The sequence below is a fragment of the Phasianus colchicus genome, chromosome 8, assembly GCF_987193195.1.
Source record: "Phasianus colchicus chromosome 8, bPhaCol1.hap1.1, whole genome shotgun sequence".
NCBI classification, from domain to species: domain Eukaryota; kingdom Metazoa; phylum Chordata; class Aves; order Galliformes; family Phasianidae; genus Phasianus; species Phasianus colchicus.
Genome location: NC_143443.1, coordinates 6,709,750 through 6,737,323, shown reverse-complemented (window position 1 = coordinate 6,737,323; position 27,574 = coordinate 6,709,750). Strand labels below are relative to the sequence as shown.

Here is a 27,574-nt window from a genome sequence, read left to right as displayed (position 1 = left end):
AAATCACTCCTTCCCACTAAGAAAGTAAACAAGGCTATGTCAACTGACAGATTTAAAACCAGCTTTGTGCATCCAGGGAGGCTTTACTGGAGACCGAGCTTTAAAACATATCTATTTTTTTGTATAGTACATAGATGAAGGAGCAATTTGGGTAAGTACTGACTGAAATGATGTCGGCTGGTTCCTGCCTCTGTGGCACAGTGCAACCTTACAACGTTGCCCTAATAGTGTCTGCAAGACCACAAATATACTTATGAGGATAGCCACTGTAACTGTGGCATAAAAATAAAAACAGTAATAATTTTGCCGTTCACACTTGGATCAGTAGCACTTTCAACTCCCAGATCTGAGTACATATCTTAGCTGAACCTGCCTTGGGACATCACCTAAACACTCACGGTTCTTGTTTTTCACAGAGTCAAAAAGAAATGCAACAAGTCTGACAAGCCCCCGTAATTATGGAACCAAGGAACCAAGACTTGCATTTGCATTTATTTTAGCAATACAGTTAAGTAATGCACTTTATAACATAAACCTCATAAGGTTCTTGAGTTGACTGAGAGTACTGAAGGAAAAAGAAATAGCTAAAAGTACTTTCTATAAGTAATCAGCTCAGTGTGGAGCACCCTATGCTGGTAAGACTGGTTAGATTACAATTGCTTTGTCTTTAATGAGTAAAAAAAAAAAAGCTCATCTTGCAGCATTTTTTCTTTTTTTTTTTTAATACCACAATCACTAGCATGATTTTACACAGCACTCAAGTGCTGCTGTAGATATCTCTTTGAGCCTTTACACCTTTCAGCATGTGAAAAATTACAGTGCCTCTGAATAATACTTAACTGCAGAAAAGTTAGAACGAGCTGAAGAAGTGTCTTATTGTAAAAACAAAGGGGGAAGAAAAGGGAAGAATTCTTAAAATATTCTGGAGAGTGATTATTTTATTATAACAATCACAAAGATCCCTCTGCATGAAACTTTAGGTCCATCTTTGAAGTAATCTGCCTATAACCTAAGACACCATTTCTAATAATTAAGCAAATTTGACCTCTGATTCAAACTTCCTACTCAGTGATCTCGTGCCGAGACCCTTTCAACATTCATTTCCTGATACATTTCAAACTCTTAGGCAGCCAAGACACAACCTTCCAATTGTGAAACTGGATGCAATCTTAGCACAATCCAGTTGGCAGAAAGCTATAATTAATTACTAATCAAATAAGATTTTTTTTTTTTAGAGAAAAAAGAGGTTTTCTTAAATTTATTTTAAGAAGTGTCTCTAATGTAGCAGACATAAAACAATAGTTAGTGCTTGCAGAAATCTTGGCAAATTACTGTTAGACACCTTTTTGTATCCCCACAGCTTCTGAAAGAAAATACTTAGAAATAACTGAAATTCAAAAGGAACGCAACAAGGAGAAACACAAAGATGCATCCTGCTTTAGATTTAAGAAAACCAAGTTCATACTGATTTATCCCATTTTCATAGGGCTAAGAAAATAGTGCAGTAGCAGGTAAACCTCTATCACCTCTTCTGCCATGAGCTAAGAGTCAGACTGCAGTGACACGTCTACTGTGATGCAAACTATTTAGCAGTGAAGAAGCTGGGAAGTACAGACAATGTACTGAGGGAAGCGGCTTGCCTCCCTAGTGGTGGGTTTCTATTTGAATACAACTTGCATAGAAATTAAATGACTCTTGAAAAAAACAGAATGTGGTGCTCCCTGAGAATAATCTAATGTCTTCTGGATAGGAAAGCTCTAATGCCAAGCTCACTACAAGTTTTAGCTTTAAACAGCCTCTCAAAAATGTTTCTGAAAACAAAATGGCTTTCTAATTTCATTGCTATTCTTCCTCAGTACAGATCCTTTCCCATCCTTATAAAGAACAGCAAGACACACCACAACCATCCTTTTGGTAGAAACAGAAGTATCTAAAATTAACTGGCCAACTTCAGGCACGGAAAAAGGTGAGGCTAAGAAGAATAATTAAGCTTTTTGGCTCATCTATGCTTGCAACTGGGCATACAGCTTTACCACATTAATGCAAGAATACACAATACAGGTACTAGCACTTTGATCAGTTCACTACTCTTCATCTATGAGATGAAAATTAAGCTTATTTCTGTACTGAACCACCACTAGCACAGATGTGAGAATAGAAAGTCCATTTCCAAAAGAAAAAAAATCCATCAACAAAATGAATTCTTTATTACAGGAAGAGTTTTTAATGTCACACTTCAGCAACTAGCATACATGTGTATCAATGAAAAATGTGCAATAGCCATTTTTGAACTAGTTTTCTATATATGACATAACCACGTACTTGGAGATGGGGAGCTCAGCTTTCATCCAAGCAATCCCCTGATTTTTATTGATTTTTTTATATATTTTTTTTAAATCAAGAGCAATCATCACAGACTGATTCTCTGCAGGAATAATTAGATCAAAGCCAAAGGGAATTCTTGGCAGAGATCTGAGGAAACCTATCATTTAGAAGTAATGTAAACCAAATCTCTATAGCTGAAATCATAACAGAAAGATGAGAAGATGTACTTTTTCCTGAGTATAATAAGATATAAATAATCCTGTTGCATTGTAGTTTGTTACAACCCATTCACTTCTGTTTCTAACTGAAACAGAAGATCTCAATAGAAGCTACGTTTCTAATTATGACTATCTTTTGCTCTATTTGAAAAGACAAACTGTGCTTTTTTGCTTATGTTTTGGGAAAAGAATGTTCACAAATCTCTAACTACATTTGCCACCTCGTTCCTAAAAAGCAAAGACTGGAAGTCTTTTAACAACTGAACTGAAATTCACTTGCACAAACTCTATTCTTATTGTACTGCAAGGGATCTACAACCTCCTATGAGCATTTTCAAAGTGCACAACAGAAGAGTCCTTTTCTCTCCAGTATCCTTTTATCATAAATAAAACGTTTTAAGTGCACCCAGTGATAACTACGGGATCACAGATTTCCTGTCTCCTTCCCATCTATGCCCTTTCATCCCTGCATATGGAAGCCTGCCAAAATGAAAATTTATACTCCATCTCCATATAGTTTCTACTGATTAATGATCAGGAAGCCCCACCCGTTTATACTGTTTTGAATTGCATACAATCTCTAGTCACCTCAAGCTTTAGCTTCCTAGTTCACAAGGAAGCGACATCATCCTGCAGAGCACAGCCACTTATCTTGCTTAACTTGTTCCTTTCCTGCATCACACACAAGGAGAAGATTGACGTGCCTGCAGCACAACAACAGTGACAGCAGGACTGCCAAGCATTAAAAGGCAGTATCAATTCTATCAAAAAAGAAAGTTTGATCCCCCATCCCATTCTCAGCCATTAGTTTGAATTTTGTCCAAGTCAACAGGGCACAAATACTTAATTTTACAGGGTCCTAAATCATCAAGCTCTGGCAATTAGCAGAACCTCTTTGACTTCAAATCCTAAAGCCCACTCTGACATATCTCATAAAACAGGATTATGCTTAACCACTCTGAGCATGAACCCATAAAAAAAAGAATCCTCATTATATCTTGCCTTTATTTTCAGTTCTCCAGGGAAAAGCTCAACAGCAAGTGGCTCCAGAGAACAACCAACATCTTTACTGAGGTTATTCCCCAAGGACTAAGACAGCTCATTATCAAAACTTTGAGGTTACACCTATATCTGCTTCACAGGTTATTATTTTCCCTTTTGTTAATCAGGGCTTTCTAAAGAAAGCAACAGTTGATGTAATAAAAACTAATGCAGTAAAATATTTAATAAGTAACAACTTTGAGGTGAAGGTAAATAAGGTAACAGATCTAATAATTGCAAGGAAATCCTCAAAAAAAATCTATTGTTGCAAATAAGAACACAGGTATCTATTAAACAAAGCAAAAGACAAGCATACTAAAACTGCTAAGTTAAACATTTAAGCTTCTGTTAATATATGTATTGCTTATTCCTGTGCAGAGGCAACACTTGTGCAATTAATGCCATGTAGTTTATTACACCAGGATTTTTAGAATGGTTATTTATACTAATGTTTCAATCTTGCTCCAGCCCCAGATTTGAAACTAAACAAAATTGTCTCAGAGCCAAAAAGATCACATTTGGTCTTTTTCCACTTTTCCTTAACACCTTCAACATCATCAAAATCCATAAAGTTTGAAACTGGAACTACCCAGCAAGTGCCAACACATCTGCAAGGTGTGATGTATAATCTGTAATCTTCTCATAGATCAAGAGTCTGTTCTAGATCACTGAGTTTTCATTTTTCCCCTCGTAAAGTTCAGATATTAAGGAGCTAGTGCCACCTAAGTAGAAAGGAACAATAAAATAAGCAAATGAAAAAACCAAAACTCATACATTATATAGGGAATACGTCACAGTGTGGTTCAATCATTTGCTCTTGATCATTCAAGACACCTTTGTGCACATCTGACTACAAGTGAAGTTTATGTTATAACATTAATGATATATCTAGTTCTAGAAAGAAGCAACTTCAGAACATTTTAGTCAGACAGGTTTTGCAACTGGTAAGCCAAAGGTCCTGAAGAATTAGAGTTTCAAAGTAATGATAAAAATTAAAACTTATTACATAGACATTTAAAGTTTCCAAATCCATGAAGTATTTCATATTATTATTATTTCACAATATTCCTATCACACAGAAAAAAAAATCATACTTAATAATTCAAAATAAATGTAAGCCCAAAATATCCAATTTTAGAATGTTTTTTTCCTTTACTCTTCCTTTTGGTATTTAAAATACTTGAATAATATCTTCATATCAAATATACTTCTGGCAGCTCCCTAACAATGAAGTACAACTGGACAAATATCACAAAAAAATCCTGCAGGGCAATGATTATGACATGTTCATTTCAAAAGTATAGTCCATTCATTTAAAGAGTTAAGCTAAATTTAAGCTCATGAATCTGTAAACTCATCACCCAGAAGTTCCAATGAAACTGTCATTATTTATATTCCTTGCACAAGATGATCATCAAATGCTGCAGCTATCAAGAGAAACTAAAATAACAGTGTGAGGCGGTCTGACATCAGTGTGTAATCCCAAATATGCTGGACACTTCTCATAAGCACAACCCAAGCACTTCTCTCTGTGCAAAGCCAGGATCTTCCATACTGACTGCTGCATGATCACAAATGTAAACAACTTCGGTGGTACCCAAAACACCCTTCAGACAACACCATCTTGTGAATTTTGGTTCACCAATTCCCACAACATCTGTCAAAGACATATCACTGCTGAAAAACTGTTTTTATTTCTTAATACTCACTTCCATGAACATTAAGGAAACGTTACAACCCTGCTTCCAATGTCATATTATAAAATGCTAATTCTAAAGCAGCTTGAAGGTACTTTCAAAGAGACAGTTCATAGCATAACAGCTGGATGCTTTACATTCAAGGCTTTGTTAAACTGATAAGGATTTCAATCAAACAATTCCGCATCCAAGATTCTTGAGCCCTCTGAACAAGTTGTAATTTGCCTTACACATGGTTCCATGACATGGTAAGAAGCTCAATCTCTCTCCCACTGCTTTATGAGAAGGTTAGCCTTCCTCTCGTCTGTACTACAGACACACTTATTTAAGTGGTTCCCAAAACACTAAAAACGATCATTCGGTTCCAGCCAATCCAACACAAAACACTAGTAAGCAATTTTTATTGCCAGACTACTTCACAAATACATGTCCCTTCCAAAGAAAACTTTTTTCCATGAAGTTTCTGATGTCAGTCAACACCAATACCACAAAAGGCTTCTACTGCCTCATTCTGTGTAACGTAAACCATTACATACTTAAAATACAGAATAGCCATACAAAGTTGATATCAACACCAGATGTCCTTGCAGTAGCCTAGGAAACCTTTTTAAGTGCAGAAGCATTGAGTACGTTTGCTATTATTACTTAATTCAAGGAAATATTGCCCAACAGGGCTGAAATTAAATAGTTTAGCAAGATGTCCAGATAAAACTAAATATATGCTGTCGGTATGAAGATGACAAGAAAATGTTCTAATTGCTGCTTACCAGAACATGCTTTCTGAAATTTACTTTTCTGAATGCAAGTGTATGCCACCACAGTTCTCTGGTCATTCCACAGCAGGGAGAAGGGGAGCCACAATCAAAAATAAACATGCTACATTTAAAAAAATAAAAGAGCTCTTGTATAGTCAATGAATATAAAGATGTTATAATTATGCAATAAACAAGAGAGTTTGGCAAAGCAGATTATAATAACAAAAAGAGAAAAGATAAAAAGCTTATCCGTGTCCTGGGCTTGCTGCAAAACTCCAGAGGAGGGATCTCCAGAAGAGATCCTTCCCCACTGGTAGTCAGCTCTTAAATGGGTCTAGGAGAGGCAGAGCCAAGCTCCACACCTTCTGGCAGCATAGGCGAATTGCCTTCACCTGTGCTCCCATGGCTGACTCGTTGCTTGCCTCAGGTGATCAATCAGAGGTTCAAGCCATGACTCAGCAGTTCCCATACAGCTCTTTAAGCAGAAGATTTTTTTCAATGAATTTGTGTCCTAACAGTAACCTGCCCTACAATCTAAATCATGATCACTTCCAACAAATGCAACAGCTCCTGAGGTGACTAACCACTGAGGACTACCCACCTCACTACATATTCTGATACGAAAAAAATAAGGGAGACTCTCCTCCAGTTGCTGCAAGGAAGGCCAATAGGATTTCCCCAGTCCAGTCAACCTTCTGTTAATGTCAGCTGAAATTAAACAAGGCAAGAAACTGCAAGAAAAAGGAAGATACACACGCAAGCATAAACGAAGCTCTTCTAAAAAACAAGATAAAATGAAAAATGCAACATGAAAGGTTTCTATAAGCTAGTAGTTAGCGAAGAGCATAGTAACAGTAAAGCAGAAAAATAATGAATACGTTGTGTATGCTACCAGTTCTCAAAGGTGTCTTTTACATCATCTGTGTGAGCATCTATACACCTAATGCCTTTGAATATCAGTATTTACAAAAGACAAAAAGGGGGATATGGTTCTCCTCTGGGCTACGTAGAATTATTACATCTCTAAGAGGAAAAAAAAAACCAACCTGAGAGCACTTTCAGTTTCCCAGTCTTTTGATTAGGTCTTATGTAAGAAGAATAAATGGTAATCAAAAGAAAAATTACAAAAGGAAACCATTTAAAGAAAGGTACTGAGACTGAACAACTTTGCCTAGGAATCACCACTCTATATTTTGCTTCCATAATAATTTTTAACACCCTACATAAGATAAAAAAAATCCTGAATGAGAAAGCAACATTTATGACAATATATTACTATGCAAATTTTACTGAGGATTCAGTTTTATATTTTGATTGACAGTGCTTCTATCAATTAGTCTTATCACAGTTTTCCTGTTACTTCTACTAAGATAGGAAAGCTTTTACTAAAACACTACAAAAAAAAGAATAGTAATAGCATAGAAGTCCTCTTCCAGTATGCTGCATTCTTGCTTCCCTTAGGAAAAACAGTTTTTCAATACTGGAAAAAGGTATAGTCCAGTCTAACAGTGGAAGGACACCAGGCACATCAAACCATAAAAAGGTTGGACATACTCTCAAAACAGAAACGACATAGAAAAATCAGAACCCTTCCATGTGGATAAATAGTAGGACACCATTCCTGATAGTCACGGTGGCACAACAAGCTCTCAGGAGAAAAAACAGGAGGCAAATTGAGAAGAGCACATATAAGACGTGATAAAAATGACAAGTGGAGCAATAGATGATGAAAGCAATACATTCATACAGCCTTAACTATGAGAGCAGGCCTTTCCTACTCCAGGCACAACCCCCCCTCCTCACCCCCTCTATTTATTTGTTCAATCTTGTGGAATATAAACTATTATTCTCTTCAAATATTTTCATTATCACAGTCCAGAAGCTGAAACTCAATTAGATTTATCTCCATTACTGAAATCTTGACATACACAACACAAATTGCTGAAGCTGTCTTATTTTGCACCAAAAACTGCAGCAGGAACTGGGACCCAGGGCTTGATTACCTTAGTAACAATTCTTTCTTCCTCACTTCGCATAGTAAATGCATACTGTATGCAAAGTGGAACCTCAATGGGCAACACTAGAAGCAAAACAAAATATCCAGTAACGACTTACAAAGCTGGCATTTACCAAGCTACTGTAGAAGTTGAGATGTGTGTCTAAATCTCAGAGGTCAAAGTGAGATGGTTCTCCCATACCTCAAAGAAGTATAGTCATCCCTTGTCCTCTGTGAGAAGTAAAAGTGAGGTTTTCATTCATCCTCATTGAAAGAAAAAAATAAAATCAGAGTTTACATAGCGTTGTGTTGGCTGCAGCTTTTTTCCTTTTCAAATGAGAAGCATTTCTATGCTCTCAGTTGGTCTCCATAGATATTTCATACTTCTTTCTTCATCCCTCAACTTCACACTCAAACGACCTTCTACTTTCTGTGGTACACACATACAAAAAAAATAATGTCACACTTTACCTGTATTAGCCAGCAAGTCAAAACAGTGTGAGCTGCTCCCACAAGCAATGAATCAGCAGGAGCTATTGACCAAGCGTTCCCAGAATAACGTTATAGGGTTTTGCTTAGCACTAGCATTGATTCTGTGCTGTGGGCTAAGTGTCCTTTTGAAGCTTTTGGAGTCCACCTGGAGAGCATCTTCCAGTTTAATTTCATCTGAAAAGGCTCAGTTTGAGAGTTTGAAATTGGTTCGTGACACAAACCAGAAGTTGGTGACTGACTGAGGATTAGTTTCTGATGGAAGATCTCAGCACAGGCACACACACACAGTTAAGTCCAAGGTGCAACTTCAGGGTGTTTTTTTTGTGGAAGTTAGCTATGAAAACATGCAGAGTATTTTCAACTGTACATGAAAACAATATTCTCACCTCTCTGTTAGAAATAAGGGAGGGCCTTTTTTGCTGAGCCCAGCAAAAAAGCAGGTAAACTCCAGGTGCTGATTTTACAGACCTTGGAAGTGTCAAACATGGCTTTTCACTGCACAAACCATTCCTCAATGTCCAAAGCATAAAATCTCTTCAAGATTAATTTAGAGAAAACTATTAAGTGAAGAATTTAAACTTCCTATGGAGGTAAATTGCTATCAGTCTTGGCCCCTTAAGCATCAGCATGCACGTTGCAGGTCACTGCTTCTAAATTCTCTAAGGAAAAAAAATCAGCAAGCCTGAACTGGGCAAAATAAATTTAAAGCTTGTGAGTTCAATAAACTGCAGGGTTTAATACTAAACATACAATTAGTAAGTGTACTCAGATTTAAATGTACTAAGACTTACAAAGTTAAAAAAACATTTAAGTCTACCCTACACAAAATGTTGCAGTTGACTTTTTCCCAGAAAGGGAGCTCTTCATTGTTTTCCCCCCTGCATAACACAGGTACAGGAAAATCTCAAGACATCAGAGATCCAAGCTTAAAATCAGTCATATTTTTTAGAAATCTGTTGGTTCAAAATACAGATTCTCAGTGAATAAATAAGTTCAGTCAGAAGTTCAATTAGGTGTCACAAGAAAGCATCTCATTAAATTAAAAATATTAACTTTAAACTTAAACTTTTAAAACATAATTAGTTTTTAAATGATTTTGAGACAGCAGGTAACTTTCAATGAAACTAAATAATTTATACAAGCATCTAAATGCTTCATGCTGTAACTTCTAGCCAAGTGGATAGAACCACAAAAAACTCTAGGACAGAGTTTTTTGTGGTTCTATCCACATGAAGTATATCTGATAAACCCATATTAATACACTGTACTACTTTGATTGTGTTGGGTCTCAGTGAAAGCTGATGACTCTCTAGTTCTGCAGATATCTGTCAGTAAAGGTATAAACATAAGTAATACTATAATTGGATGGAAAGTACAGCAGTAGAGTGGCAAAACCTTTGCCTACAGCAAATGAGAACAAGAGCAAACGCAACAGCCACAGAAATGTAGGAAAAGAGCTACTTACCTTTGGAATGCCTCAGATACACAGGGATTTCCAGCAAGAGATGCCCTCAGCTCCCCTGCCAGCCCTTAAATGAGGTCTGTAAGGGGCGGATCCTGGCTCCAGCCCTTCTAGTCAGTTAGCTGCATTGCATGCAGCTGAGCTCCCCTGGGTTGGCCCTGCCATCCCACCAGGTGCTCAATCTCTGGTTCAGGCCATGACTTAGCATTTCCACTACAACACAGAATTCAAGAAGGAAGATAAACAAGAAGTCTCTAACATACCTTACAATGTTTGAATAAACACATCCTCTCTACATTCTTTCTCGAGGCAGTAAGAAGAACTCCCTTGTAAAGACTGGTTTTCCACTAAATAAATTTATTTCTATTTAAAGGGCAGGAGTTACTTCAACCTCCGCTGCAGGCCTGATTCAAGCATGGGTTAAGTTCACTGAAAGCTAAAGGTATAAAGATACTCAACCCTTGGCTGGAGCTCCCAAGGGCACTGCTGGTTCACAGAAATATTTCCCCCTTCTCCCCTCCCAGAGTTACCTGGGTCTGGATTTCATAGACAGCAAATTTGCTTAGAAAAAACACCAAAATTTTGTAGCAGGGAGCCACAGTAACCATGCCTAACAATTGCCATCACTCTTCCCACCCTTCTGAAAAAATGCGTTTCTGAGAGGTAAAGCAACTCATTCAGACACACCAGGAACAGCTAACAATGATATAAGCTTTCTTGCTATTAGCAGCACACCAGACAAAAGCTTCCAGTGATGACACTTTATTATTGATAGAGAAGTGTATAAGTAGCGCCTGTGAACAGTAGAAAATATAATCAATGAATTGCACTTACGCATGTACACCATAACATGAATCAGTCATTCAAACGTGAGCTAGAATAAAAACCTCCCTCTGGATGAGCTAGTGGAATCAACAGTCATCCTTCACAGCAGGAAGCACAGAAACTACAGCACTTCACAGAGCTCCCTGAACACCATTTGGAGTTCATTTACACGCTGGTAGTTTAAGAACACTGAACTCCCTCCCTGCTGATAGATATCTCAGTTTTTGTTGCACTGAAATAAACCCTTGTAATTCACAACGTACCACTGACATCCACAAAAGGTGAAATAAGCCACTCAAGAAGGAGCAAACTACCACAGTGCAGTTACCAGCAGCTTTTGAAAGAAGCAAATACAAAAAACAAAAAAAACCAACTTAAGTTAGTAATTAGTATATGCCATAGTGTACACTAAGTTTAATTTCACACTCCTATGACTTCTATGTATAAGGGATCTACTAGAGAAAGAATAAAAATGAATTATCTGTTAAAATATAAATGCTTATTATAAACCAATGCAATTTAACTAGTGCTTGAAAAAACAAAAAAAAACAACAAAAACACCCAAACACATAAGTTGCATAGCCAAGTCTTTCCCTTCACGCTCCTAACCACACTTACTCTGGCTCTCTAAAGAGGATATTTCTACAGAGAAGGACACGTACCAACGTATTATCATGGAACTTGTATATTTTCTTATATCCTTAACATCAATATGACTGTTAAACTTTTTCACCCACTTTCCATCAATTAAGCTTCCACAAAACAAGTAGCAGGATGGAATTAATCCATGGTGCAAAGGTTGCAATTTCCACCACTTCACATTTAAAAAAAAAAAAGTATAAAATAGCACCTAGTGTACATCCTTCTACACTGTCCACTTGAATTCTATAATCCAACATACATAATAACAAACAAATTATAGTATTCTAAGAACCAAAAGCCAATGCAGAAGTAAAACTACATTAAAATAATAAATATCCAAGCCTATTGAAATACACCATGTTCTGCTTACGAAGAAGAAAATTGCTTCTGACAAGTTCTTGATAACATCAAAGTATTCACAGATACAATAATCATAGAAAAAAAGGAACTCACCCAAGTGCTAAAGGAGGCCGCTGGCTATGCAATACCCATTCTCAAGGAGCACCCAAGATGCAAGAGATGCTCTCTGTTCAATAGCTAGCCTGGGGCCCACCCCTTCTGGTCATGTGGGAAGCACAGGTGCAAATAATTTGCCTCCCTGGGCCAGTCAGCCCCCTTCAGCAGGTGCTCAATCACCAGTTCAAGCTGTGATGGAGCAGTTCCCCTACATGCTTTAACAAAGTTCATACATTTTTATCGCTCAGCATACAACAGCATTCCCTTTGGAAGAACAACAACTATCTGTCCGTGACTTCCAGGCACCCAACATGTTTAAACACCAGATAAATAGCAATGCGACAGCTCCCAACCCAATGAGGCTGCCAGGTCAAATAGGAGTCAGAAGAAAATAGATAGATTTCTTTCCTCAGGGCTGATTGCTGACTTTTGCACCCCAAATACTTTCTGTAGAATGATCTTCTTGCAGTAAGGGTAGACCCAGACAGGATTTATGACTTTCAGAGCTCACAAACATAAAATGAGTTTCCAAAGAAATAAAAAACAGTATGCTAATAATAAGCAAAAGTGACCATAAATAACCAGATAAAGAGGTAAATAAATCTGATTTGTTACCTGCATAGGAAAGTTGTATCATCTACTTCTAAAACACTGAAATTCCACATGAAAGCTATGCTCAAAAGCATTAAGCAGACCAGCTCTTCTCAAGAGTTCCTCCAGTTTCCTGCATTCAGAAAGATTCCACCACACCTGTTGGAAATTCCCTTTTAAAGGCTCCCCCACAACTGCCTTTCTGCTGCATGTTTAGCCCATATGCTGCTCACCACTCTGCTTTCCACCTGGAGCCATCTGCTGCCTTAGCATGAGCCCCATAACTGCCTTGCATGTGAATGGCATGCGTAAAACTGACAGAAATCATAAAACAGCATAGTGTGGCTTCAAGGTACCTGCTAGAAGTGATTCTGGAAGTCTAGGCTCGACTCTGCTTCTATCAACAACAAGGAGATGATAATTCTCTTCATTGATTTCAGTGTAACAAGGTCAGATTTAAAGCAGAGGAGCTCCTATATTCCAGAACGTTCAGAAGGGACAGAGAGCACTAGGACAAAAGGTGAAAGTTTTGGGGCACAATCAGTCTTTTCACAGACATTCAGACAGTCCAGATGAAAGAAATGCTGTAAATGCAAAATCTGTCCTCAACAGAAGAAAAAAAAAAACCTTTCTCAGGGGCAAATAGCTATGTATCCATACATTCAATAGAGGTAGAAGTTTTGCTGCTCTGTTAGAAGCGAGATCAAACCCATTTTTTTATTCAAGAAACCACATTCACCGTCTCTACAAAACCAAAACAATAAAGAGGAAGGCAGTAACCACTCATCTACTCTACAGCAGCCCTATAAATTTTCTATTAAATATTTCTAGCGGCTTTCCTAGATAACACTTTTTCCTCAGTACTAGTGTTAAGATTATGGAACTTCTTAAGGAGCGTTGGAAGCTCTAACTGTAACTGTCTGTACAAGATTGGTTGGATGTTAGGAAAAAAATTCTTAGAGAAAGCAGTCAAGCAGGAAGCAAGCTGCCAGGGCAGTGGTGGAGTCACCATCCCTGGGGGTGTTCAAGAAGCATGTAGATGTGGCCCTGAGGAACATGGGTTAGTGGGAGCACTGATGATGGGCTGACAGTTGGACTAGATGATCTTAGTGGTCTTTTCCAACCTTAAAGATTCCACAGTTCTAAGATGAAAGTCTTGATGAACTGATGATGCCAAACAAATGCAGGCAGTTGTTTCCCACTGCATCTGAAAGCTCAGTTTCTCAAGACTGTCACATTTACATAAGACTATCCATTAGATGATGAAGAAAATGAATTCTGTACACATGCAAGTTATATAAAAAATTCATTTGAATCGCTGGATTTCATCTCAAAAACATGTCTCTTTTCCAGAGGGAAGTAGTAAAAAGTAACATCATTTGCTTTAGCATAATACATCTGTCTAAGTTGTTCTTTATATGTAGTCAGATTTTACTTAACAGTTAAAATCTGTGTGGTACCATCTTCATCTCAGCACAAACTAACATACCCATAAGTATACATAATGCAATGATTGTGTCAAGAGATTCTGAAAATAATGGCAAGTAAAACAATAAATATTTTATTCAGTAAATAAATAAAATATTGATTGTGATAATATGTAGATTGTGACTTCGTGCAACATGAACTTGGGGAAGACAGCATGCATGGTCTGTATCCATCAGTGTCCAGTGAGACATTAGAAGTTCCAGGTGTAAAAGGAGTATTAATCTGAGTTTCTTCTTCCCTGAGCACATATATGAGTAAAGTCACAGTTCCCTGCCTCAAGAAGTTCTGCATCTTTGAACCAGCCAATGCTACTAAATCATCTGAAGGCTATCCAAGTATTTTTTCCCTCCATCTCACAGAATAAAAACAAGAAACAAAAATGCATAAGATTTAAAAGAAAATGTATTACGACAAAAAGGACAATCATGCCATCAAGAATTACAGACAACCTTGACAGGTGCCTAACTAAAGAAAGGGCCATAGGAAAACAAAGTTGGATAGAGTGAGAGAGGGTTGGTAAAGCAAGGACAAATGAGATCTGGTTCCTAGCTATGACTCCACGATACACCCGGCAGCTCCTGCAGTAAGACTACCATGAGTTCCTTCTCTACAGAAAAATTAGCTGTTCTCTGAAGGAATGAAGAGATTGGTTCATTCACGTTTGTTAAGTAAGCAGGATGTTTAGATTGCAATGTCACAAAATGAGAGGCTTTGTAATAAATTTTGATGCAGTTATGATTACGGCGCTGTTCTGGTAGTAGTAGCCAGCATTTATCTGAAGCAGGATATAATTCGCTTATGGCATAATTTTAAAACTTCCATGATCTTAGAGTGTACAACCTAAAATCTTGATCCAACACACGTCTAGAAGATGTATTCTAGAGCCAGCAACAACATCCAGAAAAAGAGTCTGAAAATATTTCTTCTTTACTCCATTCACTGACCTCCCTTTTCTTCACCAGAACAGCAGGAGAATCAATATCCTACCAAATCACACCTAATTCCCACAACCACAAATTTCATTTGCTCAGGAAGCAATAAAGTCCTTACATAATAAAAGACTTAAAAGGAATTATTTCTAACCCACACTATTACTTTTTAATATCAATTTCAGTAAGCCATATAGAACATCAGAGAAATATGTATCTAAGATCTGAACTCAAACTGCTTGCACAGTGGACATCTGGACTCTCGCAATTGGATCATTGCCCACTATCTCAGTCAGCTTCTACAAGCTCTACAGAAATCCAGGACAACGAACAATGATCCTAAATTTGAGGCAGTGAAATGAGAGTAGAGGTAGAGAGAAAACAAAACCTGTGTTTGAAATTTGTTAGGCCATACCATTCTATGAAATACCCTTTATCCTTTCCAGACTCTTCCCTGTACACCTGATCCACCTCTTAGCCCCTTGCCAAGGCGCGTACTTCCCCGTCATTATCGCCTCTCAGAAACACATGGAGTGAGTCCTCCATAATTACCCATCTAAGACATAATTACCCATTTAAGGCAGCAGCTTTTAAAAAAGTAATTTATTTAATTTGCCTAGTGATTAAATATCTTTAAAAGGAATGTTCATATTTCAAGAATCCAAACCAGGAAAAGCTACCTTGGTTTTCAGCAGTTAGGCACTTCATGGATTAGCTTGGTACTCACCATGTTGATGGACTGAGAATGCAAACTTTTAAAAAATTAAAACACAAGACATAAATCTCCATTACAGTCAGACCATCAAAGCCTGTTAATTCCCAGTTTATTCAAAAATGTGCCCTTTTTAAACAGCAAACTGCTGAGGTGGTTGCCAAGAAACCAGTATTTGCAATTCACAGAGTTCATATTCAAGAGATATTTGTACTTACAAACGTTTATGAAAGTAAAACCAAAGTAAATCTGAAACTGTGGTCTAATTTCTCTCACGACTTGTCAGCATCACCCTAAAACAAAGCACACATCCCAAACCTGCCATCCTGAAATTCGTACATTAAACAAGAGATCTTTGTGGACTTCTGTTCCAACTTTTTCTCTGAAATACTGAATAGGTTACTCCTGTACTCTGTCACACCCAGACGTTCTGGTTTTCGCTGACATCTCTTCATGAATTATAACACTGTCACTAGGGTCCTCAGCAATGCCCTGCTCTTCTAAGTCTTTGTCCCACTTTGTGGATTGCTGCACCAGCTCACTGATTAAATCCAGAGTTAATCATGATTATTGTGCTGTAAAGCACCTTGGGAGACATGAGATGGAAAGTACTAAAAAAAATGCAGATGAACTTGATTACTCTGTATCTTCTCAAACCCATTTATATGTTAAAGACTCTTTTTTATTACATTCAATATAACATTTCATACAAACTCCAGTCTCAATCCAATTTTCTCGTGCCATTTTTAATTATTAGTATTACTCTTTGCAACTAGCGACTTTAACAAGGTTGGGTCCTCCTTGTTCTAGGCCCTGTACAGACATCAGATGAATGACAAATTTCTAACAAAGACAATTCACTGGGTTGTAACAGCCAGTTAAAGGCACGAAAAATGAGACCAAACAACTGTCTAAGACAAGCAAACAGAAGGTGGAAGGAAAACAGTTAATTACCAATAGAAAATTTCCACAGAACTATTTTAAACAACCAATTCTTGCTCTTTAACTTCCCCCAAATATGTATATTTTTGCTAGCTCTCCATCAAGCCATCTTTTTAAACTTTTTCATGTGCACTGATTTCTGTGAGATTAAGAATAAATAAATCACACGGCCAGAGTCATGAATATCTGAATTCAAATATTGTACTTTTTATGAGATTCACCAGGCATTACTATATTTATACCCATAGTATCTCATCACAACAGAGTACTTCATAGTATGCCGTACAACATGAAGATGATCAGGGGACTGGAGCACCTCCCCTATGAAAACAGGCTGAGGGAGCTGGACTTGTTGAGCCTGAAGAAAAAAAGGCTGCAGGGTGACCTAATTGCAGCCTTTCAGTACCTAAAGGAAGCCCACAAACAGGAGGGGAATCAACTCTTTGAAAGGGTAGATAGATAACAGCAGGACAAGGGGAAATGGTTTTAAGTTGAGGGAGGGAAGATTCAGGTTGGATATCAGGGGGAAATTCTTTACAGAGTGGTGAGGTGCTGGAACAGCTGCCCAGAGAGGCTGTGGATGCCCCATCCCTGGGGGACACTACTTTAGTTTATTTCACTTAATTCATCCTACTAGTTCCTGTTCCCTTAAGTCCAGCAAAACATGCACTTTTTTGCTTTAAAAAAAAAAACAAAACAAAACAAAAAAAAACCAGAAAATATAATCTTTCCTGTACTTAAATTTACTATAAAATATGACAAACTGTAGCTAAATCACTTTGACAGAATCATAGAATCACTCAGGTTGGAAAAGACCTTAAAGATCATTGAGTCCAACCACCACCTAACCATACCACCCCAACTCTAAGAACCCTCTGCTAAATCATGTCCCTGAGCACATCCAAACGGATTTTAAACACATCCAGGGATGGTGACTCAACCACCTCCCTGGGGAGTTTATTCCAGTGCTTAACAACCTTTTCTGTAAAATAATAGCATAATGTTCTGCAGAATCAAAACAACCAACCATACAACAAAACAAAACCCACTCCAACCACTAATCCTTGCAGACAGGCAAGTTGAAATTCTCAATGCGTAAAAAGAATATTCTTAGTTATCTGATGAGACCTGTCAGTCTTCATGTGGTAAAGTTGCATGCTTACTGCATTATTCTATTTACAATCTGAAATTGTATAGGCTTTAAGTCTAACCTCTTGAAATATCAGTGACGAGCAAAATTCTGTTCTGATAAGGAAAGATTATCATCTTTCTGCTTAAGAAAGCAAGTGAAAGGGAAACGTGAAATCACAATCAACACTATTTGTCTCTAGAGATTACTGCAATGCCCCTTATTGTATTATCTTTTTTTAGTAGGGCCTTCATCTAAGTCATATCAGTAGAGAGAGCAGGAAAGAAATCAAAAAACTAAGTTTATACTAGTGATGACTGCTGACTTGGAATCATCATTTTTTGGTCACTAAGCAAAGAAAGGAGGAAGAGGGTGTAAGATTCTATTTGCAGTAATTAGCAATGCACGTTTCTTCAAAAGGATATCTTGAGCAGTCTAAAATAGCACAAAGAAAATTGTATACTGTAGTAACAGCTACAGATCTGCCCCATTATTTGGGGGATTCGAGGAGAAAACTGGAGAAAGCAATCCATCCCAATTGCAGATTGCCTCTTAACAGAATCACTGAATTTCAGGGGGTGACAGACCTTGTGAAAATATGCACACCTGCAAAACCAGTGAGGAATTTCACCTTAACATTCTGATATAAACATATGAAGTACAACAATAAAGCAAAGGAAGCTCATTTAAATTCCTGATTACCCTATTTGGCAGCTATGCCAGCAATGAATTCAGTTTATTAAGTGTTTTCTCATAATGGAACAGCAAACAAGTTTTTTTTTATATCACGGAATGTACTTTTTTAAATGATGAGGTCACTCCATAAATATATTTTTTCTCACTCCAGTTATACCTGTATAAGCTTTTAAAGAATTCAAAAGCACTAACTTGATCCTAGGGGTTCATTGAATACTGTCACATTCATCAGCACTGACCAAAAACCAGACATCTGCCAAAATGACTCAGCAGTTGGCCGCTTGCTGAGGAAAGCTGAGTCACTGCTTCTGATCTAACAACAATGTCCTGCATCAGATACAATGCATACATCAGTATTTTGTTTACCAGCCTAAGAGGAAAGTAAGTTATTGCTGTGAGTCACAGAGGGAAAGAGAAAAAAAGAAAAAACAACAACACAGAAATTAAGACAAATGTTAAGAGCACAGAACAACTGGAAACAATAAACCAAACTCTGACACACACAGAAAAAAAGAACTCGGGGCCAGAAAAAGATTCAGATGCCTTTTTTGATAACAGACACAAAGATTACTGATTGCTGCCAGCTAAATCACAAAGAAAAATCTTCTACTGTCCGTATATTAGCCTGGATTATTAGATTGTATTGAGCTGTGTAATTACGCCATCACTAAATTAAGTTCAGCAAAAGCTGAAATTCACTTAATATAAATATTAATATGCTAAATTAAAGGCTTTCCTCAGAGATAATCAATAGTGATATATTTGTGTATCATCTTAACATCTAAGATGACATGTTTCCTTTACATTACAGAGCTGCAGATTTGCTGTGATTAAAGAATCAAAGCAATGAGGATGAACCTTTCAGAACCAGGCAGGAAGGATCAGCTCAGCCCTACTTCTGGCAGACACAAATTCATCACCAAAAAAATGAACTGAGGAAGGAGGCTGTATTCAGTATATCAACTGAAAAGTATAATCAAGAAAAGATTATAAGCCTGCTTGTTTTGAATGATTCATGAAGCATAATTTCTGCTCTTGCCCGAGTAATTAGAAAGCTTTCAATTCCAGTTCAGATATATGTTTTGGGGCATTTCTCATTCTCGAACCTATTAAGCTAATAGAGTCTTTTTTTGCTTTCAGACATTGACATCAAGGCGGGAGATGTAGCAATGCAAAATATGCTTTCATCAGTCTGTAGAAGTCCACGATTTCAAGTTTTGCAATAATAGTTGAGAGGGAAGAAAAAGCCACTGCAGGGTCAATTTCTGAGAAAGCATCCTCAACTCCACCATCTTGGTTAGAAAGGATAACTATGGGAAAAGCAAACTGCAAAGGATTTCAGAAAGTATCTGTAGGGCAAAACATATCACATCTATTTGTAAGATTTTTTTACTTAGTAATTAAATAATAATAATAAAGCAAACAAACCGTAATTGAAACTGCCCTGATAACTCTACTTAATTATATGATTACTTGGAAATTCAGGACAACTCTCAGCTCAGAAATCTGTTCTGAGAGCTTATGCCAGCAGACTTTACAACCACTAGCTTTTAAAACAGAGATGTGTTATTTTTATACTCTGTGATGGGTTAGTTTACCAGATCATTTTAATTTGCATGTTGCTTTATGTGTTAATGAATGCTTTACATAGGATAATGCACAACAAGTTGTAACAAAGGATGATGAGCTTTCAGATGTTATATTCTCCTCATCAGTGGTGCCCTGGAAAACACAGATCTGCTTACAACAGGAGTGTCAACTGAACTGTTGATAGAGCATTAAAAAGTTTCCTGAATGAACTAACTCAGTCTCTAAGGAGAGTAGGAAAATACTTTCACAAACAACCCCAGAAGGCCTCTCCTATTTTTAACTCTTCACCAGCATTTTTATTACATCTTTGTTGTTAGAAATTGTGTAAGTAGTTTTTTATAAAGTATATCAGTGGTTTCTTTCGGGCTTCAGAATAATATTTTTTAATTCTCATCTGGCCTTAAGAACTCTCCTCACATACTGCACCAGCATTATAGTAAAGATTTGTAATACTAAATAGCTCTAAAAAATAATCTAAACCTTTCAGAAAGGTTTTAGATTCTGTAGAATGACCACTGGTTTATTTTGCACAGATAGCTCAACAACAGTCATAGTGTAACCCTTTTACTTGCTCTGGGTTAAAAAAAATGAAAGGAACATGAAATTATCCTCTATTCTCATCAATCACTGCAGTTGTCCAGTCACAGACCATTTTTTCCATTATTTTTTAACTCTAGAAAGATGATCTATAACCGCCCTTCAGAGGAACAAGCTCTGTCCGTTCTCTAAAATAATTATTTCACTTGTTTACTCTGTAGTAAAACAAGGTGGTCTGTAGACCCTGTTTTCTGTAGCCTATAGCTACCTGAGATACTGAGAATAGGTTTCAGAAAGTGTTTCAATTTTAAGTTACTCAAGGAAAAGAGAGACTCGATTTCATGCAATCCTAGCTCCTGACTTCACAGTCCTCCTCGATTAGAAGTCTGTTCACTGGACAATCCATGCACATACACAGCCTTCTGGCAGCCCTAAGTTCAGGTGATCGTATCAAGACAGAATTATACTCACTCAAAACTTCTGTGGTCACTTTTACCACAGCAAAACAAAGATTTTAACCTCTGCAAAATCATATCAGTGGTAGGCACAGAGCAGGCTGCAACCTTACTCCAGAAGTCAGTAACTGCAATTACATCTACGCAATAATTAGCAACAATTAATCCACAGCAATAAATACACAATTTATTATTCTATTTCAAAACAACAAATAAGAGAAACGCCATCCTTTTATTACTCTCTGCTCTTTCCCCTAGGCTTGCATTTCTAGACTCTGATAGGATGTAGACATTGTATGATATTCATTTTCAACTTTACAGTTGAACATGTTAACAAAGCAGTCGAGGCTGTTACAAAACTGCAAAATTAATGGTCTAAGGTACTTAGATGTGTAATTTTATGGCCTTGTTCCCTCCCAGCTTCTGGCATTTTATAGACATGAACGTACTCGCAAGGCACTGTCCAGAGACAAAAAAAAACACTGCTTCCAGTCTACAGAAGCAGAACTTCAGGGCACAGTAAGTACCTGGCCAACATCACACACCCATTTACCTGTGGCAGAACCAGGAGATTTTGGTTGAACACAGAGCTTCTTCTGGAACTTGGGGAAATAAAAAGAGACCAGCCTGAGGGTAGGAAGGCTCTGCAGTTGGATCTGGATAGGCTGGATTAATGAGCTGCATACAACTATAAGGCATTCAACAGATGCAATGTGCAGATATATTTGGGCGTTAGGATTCTAGCCTGGGACATGGGAAACCAAATTACCACCTTCTGTCCCACCTCAGACATCTTTTTTCACCTAAGGAAAGCTACAGTCCATCCTGTGTTTCAGTCACCCAGCTTTAAAAGAAGGATAGCACATTTCTGCTAAGAATATCACTTTTCTGACTCAGAAGTTTGTTCAAACGATAATAAAAATCAATAAATCATAAAAACACAGGAAGCACTGTGGTAATCCCAAAGAAATACCTAGGAAACTTAGTAGTAAACTTTCTTTTGTCAGCAATCTTTATAGCCCATTAGTTTCACTGAAAGACTGTTTCTAATCGCTCACTCACTGAATTCTTAAATTTCCAATTTTCAATCTCTTGCATCCTAAATGCAAATACATTCAATTAAACTTATGTTGGATCTCTATTTACAAATACTCTCTGATGTATTTTTCACATAAGCAACCTAAAATCTTTTCGTCTCTTAAGTTACTTATTTGTAGGTTACATTGCCATCGCTAATGCTTCACAGTTACAAAAACTAAGATGATGCAGAAATTGCCAACATAGCTCTATGTAAAAGAAACCACAAAAAGCAAACAAAATAAATTATAGCATGTATTGGAGAAGGAAAAAAACAGCAAAACTATGAAGTAGAAAACTATCCAATTGTAACTGTAGTAATACTAACTCCTTGCACAGAAATGCAACTATGGGATCCTTCAGTCTGTGACCTTCCTGAAGTAAGGTCTCATCATTTACTCTTCTGATGTGATAGAGTAGCAATTATGCTCTTCTTGCTTCCTGTGAACTACAGAGGAATGTGCCACCTTTCCTTTCCAATGACATCCTTTGAATTACTCTCTGGAGACCCCTTTCTCTTCCCTAGTACTAACAGACATGTCTAAACTATTCCTTCTGCTCCAAAACAATGATAAATCCACTTATCTGTCTCCTCCACTATGTCACTGCATTCATTACTCTGTATATCTCCAACTTGTAAAACAATAGGATGCTGATCCAGACAACTCCTGGAAACAGACTGCATCTTCCTTCCATTACAACAAAGCCATCAAGGAAGACAAAGAGATAAATAGTGGAAAATTAATGCTAAAAGGAATCTCTGACAGTCACAATCAATGAAATATGCATAGGACAAAATAAACAAATAAATAAAATAAACAACTCAAATGCTCAGGAGAGCAGACAAGAACCAAGGTATGTCCTTTTAAAATCTGCTTCCCTTGGACTTTACTATGTTCCAGTGGGACAGATGTTTTAATATTACATTTATAAAGCTTTCGTGGTACATATTTAGAAATTCTCTTTGTTTAGCATTTATTGACAAGCAAAGCACAGAGAAGAAGTTGATTCTGGCAGTTATAAATGAATCCAAGATTAACAATTGTATAAAATCTGAGAACTGAAGATCCTTTGATGTATTGTTTTGAGGTGAACACTTTATTTTCCGCAGCAAATCCTTACCCCTGGGATTATACATTTGCACAATAAATAAAAGATTATCTTCACCTACAGGAAATAAAAAGAACCCCCTTGTGCTGTATATACTGTAAATGTTTCTTTTATTGTTGATAAAGTGTTCTTTTGCTACTGAGCCATGGACAAAATTACAGTTATTCTGTAATTATAACAGTTATTATTCTCTTTTCTGAATTTTTCCTACTTTATGGATATGGCTAACTATTTGAAAGTGAAGTTGCAGTCTAGATGAGTAGAAAGACCTTCACATCCAGCAGAGCACTGTGACAGCTCTGTCTGTATGCTTGCACTAGACAAACTTCAACCTCTCTAACTATAATTACCTTTGAAGTTGATGAGTGTAACAGCCAAATAACCTGATCAGATTTGCATGGCTGACTGCAGATCAGATACACCAACTACTATTGCTCACTTAATGCTGAACCTACATTACCTCTTCTGCAGATTCCCTAATCCTCAGAAAAGAGGATCAGCACGGTAGGACTACCTGAACAATGTCAAAGAATATTGATTTAAACAACGCACATCTGCAATTTGAACTTCTCCAGAAATCATCCCTGTCTTCATAGAGACAGATCAATATCATACATTCACTGGAAAATCAAATATATACATATATCAATTAAATTAAAATGCACTCCTGTCATAAAAACCTATGACAAAGGGATCTGTAAAAAGTGTGAATGACCTCTGCCTCCAAACTGGTCTCTCCTTGATCTGTGATGGGAAATGTGCATCTTGTTCTCACATTCTCATGCAAGTTGCAGAACCTGGATCCTTGAAAATACTCAGAATTCAACCTGACAAGATCTTGATCAGCCTTGTCTCTCCTGCTCTGCTCTGAGCAAACAGAAAATCCTTCCATCTTATGATCCCTCTTACTCCTTTTAAAATTAGCCCTTTTGTAAGGTGTGTTCTCTTAAACAAAGTATTCTAATTTAAGTAACCCCCTTAATATACAACCATTGGTTCTATTTCTTAAGGCTTCTGTTCTTACGTCTCTATTTCCATTTATTTTAAAATAACAAAGCGACCAGGGATGAAATGTTTCAAATTATCACTAGTCACTAATAAAAGGAGAAAGCAATTTCTTATGTCTAATTTAATGCACCTCTGAATCCTGTAATTTATTTTGATTCTGTATTCTCTCTTCCTTTCCCGGCACTCTGCCAAAGAAGTTAAATGGCTAGATTTCCAATATTCTTCCCACTTTGTTTTGTTGAAGACATAGGTGGATTCATGGCATAGAGCCAAGCTGAAGTCATTAGTAAGGATTAAGCCATGTGAAGTTGGTGTTAGAGTAGAAAATGTAAACACCTCTTACTGTGGCAAAATACACCTTTAGAAAAAGGAGATAGACATCTTTTCTTATAGTGCAGATATAGTAAGGAATATTTCCTAAGAAAGACATGCTTGTTTGTTCAAGAGTGATCTTACACAGAGAGCTCTTAAAGACTTTAAGAAGAGGCCTGAGAAGTTTTACCTCCGTCTTGTACTCAACAAAACGCACAAGGATAGAAATTTTAGGCAATTTGTTCAATAGGCAGAAAAGGATCTCAGCCTGTGAACAAGGGGCACTTTGTGGTAAAGTAACTTACATAATAATAATGTGTGAGCAGTAAGCACAAGATTCAACCATAGAACTTCTTTTAGTATTTGTGCATTCTCTGTTTGTCATGTACTAACATATACAAGCATATGAGAACTTGATCTGGGAAGAAAAAATACAGCATAAGGAAGAAGAGCCATTGCAGTAACAAAATTTATTACGCTCATTTTCTAAGTGAAGAAGTTACATGAGAAAGGCTTTCTTAAACTATCTCATCTTGAAAAGGCATTTTAACATATTTTCATTTTGAGAAGTAGAAAGTGAAAGAACAGTTCAGTGCTGTCTGTTTTTCAAGACTGTAAATGGTGACATAGTGCCCTTTAAAACTTAACCATTCTAAACAATAGTTAACAGTTAACATGATAGTTAGTGAGATTAAAAAAGACTTGCTCCTCTAAAAAGAATGATCACTTTAAAAAGCAAACTGTCAGCAGCAGCTTGCATTTGTCAAATGTTGTTCTTTTAGTCCTTGATATTGATTAGTATTCCACTTGGATGAGGAGATAATGAAATAGATAATTTTTGTTCTCCAGCGCGCCTGACACAAAGCTGACACAGAACATTTTCCTACTTCTCAATTTGTCTGTCCCACCTATTTCCTTTTCTTTGAAGGCCACAGGGGAGAATGAGTGAAAATAAAATTAAGACATTCTGGAAAATAACTGAAAAAAGTAATGGGGTGCATTTAAATTTCGCATGAGACAGAGGAGGAATAGATGGCATAATGCAAAAGTCACGTTACATCATTTGCTAACTATGAAAACAGAGATAAAGGTAGTTAGACTATTTTCTAGGATTTTCTATTCATTATATGCACTTACACAGAATGCGAATGTTTCACCAAAATAACATAATTCTCACTTCAGAACTGTTTTTCTTCTAACTATATACAAACATACATACTGACACAGAAAACCTAACCCTGCGTGCTCATACACTGTAAGTGCCAGCATAACTACAGAAGTAATTGTGATTGCTAATTTAGTCAGAAAACCAAAAGCAGACAACAACAATATGCATTTCCTAAACTGAACAAGCACTGGTGTGAATGGTAAGAAGAACGTTTGATGAAATGCAGGAGCAGGCAGCCTCTAAGATACTCAGACTATGAATCCTTTTATGTTATTTGTTATGTAGTGGTTTTCCAGCCAACTGCTATTACATGGCCATGCAGCCCTGGCTTCCCAAAACACTTGTGAGTTCAGCCAACTGTGGAGTAGAACAACCTGCTCTGGCACCCATAACAATGGTCCCTCCCTGTTTAGTCCCCCATTCTCTCCTGCAGCAGGGCAGTGTGAGCAAGGGAGCACAGCAGGTCCTTAATATGGTCACAGTTACATTCAGAGGAACGAGGTAAAGAAGATGGTAACGGAGTTTAGAGAAAGAGAAATACGGTGTATGCATAGTGCAAAGCTTTAAAATGCACTATGGATAGCAAAACACCAGGGGAGCATTTCATTTAGTTGTATCTCTAAGCCTTACTAATTTCAGCTGAACTCTGGGCTTTGCTGATTTTTGGCCTGCAGCAGAGGAGAAGTGTGTTTGTAAATGACTGCAGCTGCTTGACGGGCAAACAGAAACAAGTCTCATCCATGTTTCACCTCATACACAACATCTTCTCTGAGTATGACACAAATGCAAGGAATATCCAGTCTGACCAGGATTTCTGTCATTTCCAGGAACTGCACATAATGCCTTTCCCCAACCTGTCCTCACCACTCACACTTTTCCTCCTGGGCTTCTCTGACTTTGGAGAAGCTGAAAATTCAAAGGTGTTTTTTTGTGTTTTTTTTGTGGTTTTTTTTGTTTGTTTTTTGTTTGTTTGTTTGTTGTTGTTGTTGTTGTTGTTGTTGTTGTTTTTAAGATTTGGGAATTTTTAAGGCAAAAGTCTGAATTTGCTATTGTTGAGAATTGACATAATCCACTTTATGAGAAATCTGAGCATAACAATGTATAGCTGTATACAGATACTCTATTCTGAACACAGACTCTTCTTTCCTCCCTGTATCAAACGCTGATTTCAAGGTTGATTATTTTTGCTTCTTACAAGACAGTTTTAAGCACTGCCAGCCCAATCCCAACAACTGGTAAAAGCAACAGTGGTTTTCTTTCTACCTGACATTCCAAATAAACCTCAGCATGCTGGAAATGTATAGCTATAAATAATTAAGAAATTCCAATAAATCTTCTTTTCTTTTACTATATTCGAGCAATAACCATCTGTTTTCTCCAAACAGAGGAAATTTATCACTTTTTTTTTTTTTCTTTTCAGTTTTACTATTAATTCTTCAGGCACTTTTATCCACAGCTCCAACTGCACAGTCTGCAAACACATGAGATGAACATTACTGACTCTTGAACAGCCATTGTTTTCTCCACTGACTAACAGTTAAATGACAATCTTTTCAGGTTATTTTACTTGTTAATTATATCTCCAAATTGCACATGCATTTTTATTTCTCACAAAAAGCAAGCGCTTTGTGAAGAGTTCCATTAATTACACATCAGACTGTGCTGAATTAGCCAGGTTACCTGGCACCACATTTGAGTTGTGTTATAATGCTTCAAAACCATCATTCTGTGATAAGACGTACTCTAAAAGAGTATGGCACTTCTTAGAAATTTCTAATAAAATGTGTTTTCTTAGAAATCAGAATGTATGTCCTGGATTACCATTTGGGCACATTAGAAAGCTCGTGGAAAATAAAAGGGGATGAATTTGAAATATTACACTTTTTTATTCTTTCTGTAAGCAAAAAGAATATTTCACAGA

The 27,574-nt window shown here is 37.1% G+C and overlaps 1 protein-coding gene across 11 annotated transcripts in view; it reads right to left on the bottom strand.

Moving 5' to 3' along the window:
• The window catches only part of GRID1 (glutamate ionotropic receptor delta type subunit 1), a 574,706-nt gene that overhangs the window by 394,769 nt on the left and 152,363 nt on the right, over nt 1-27,574 (bottom strand). The window contains exon 1 of one of the 11 annotated variants that reach the window (XM_090144796.1): nt 12,525-12,876. The exons of 8 other annotated variants lie outside the window; for them this stretch is intronic. In XM_090144796.1, the coding sequence (XP_090000922.1) occupies nt 12,525-12,546 (22 nt within the window). In that variant the 5' untranslated portion in view covers nt 12,547-12,876. Of the gene's footprint in view, nt 1-9,989; nt 10,189-11,906; nt 12,249-12,524; nt 12,877-27,574 lie in introns of those variants that run through there. 2 more of the 11 variants (XM_090144800.1, XM_090144801.1) reach the window with 2 other exon arrangements.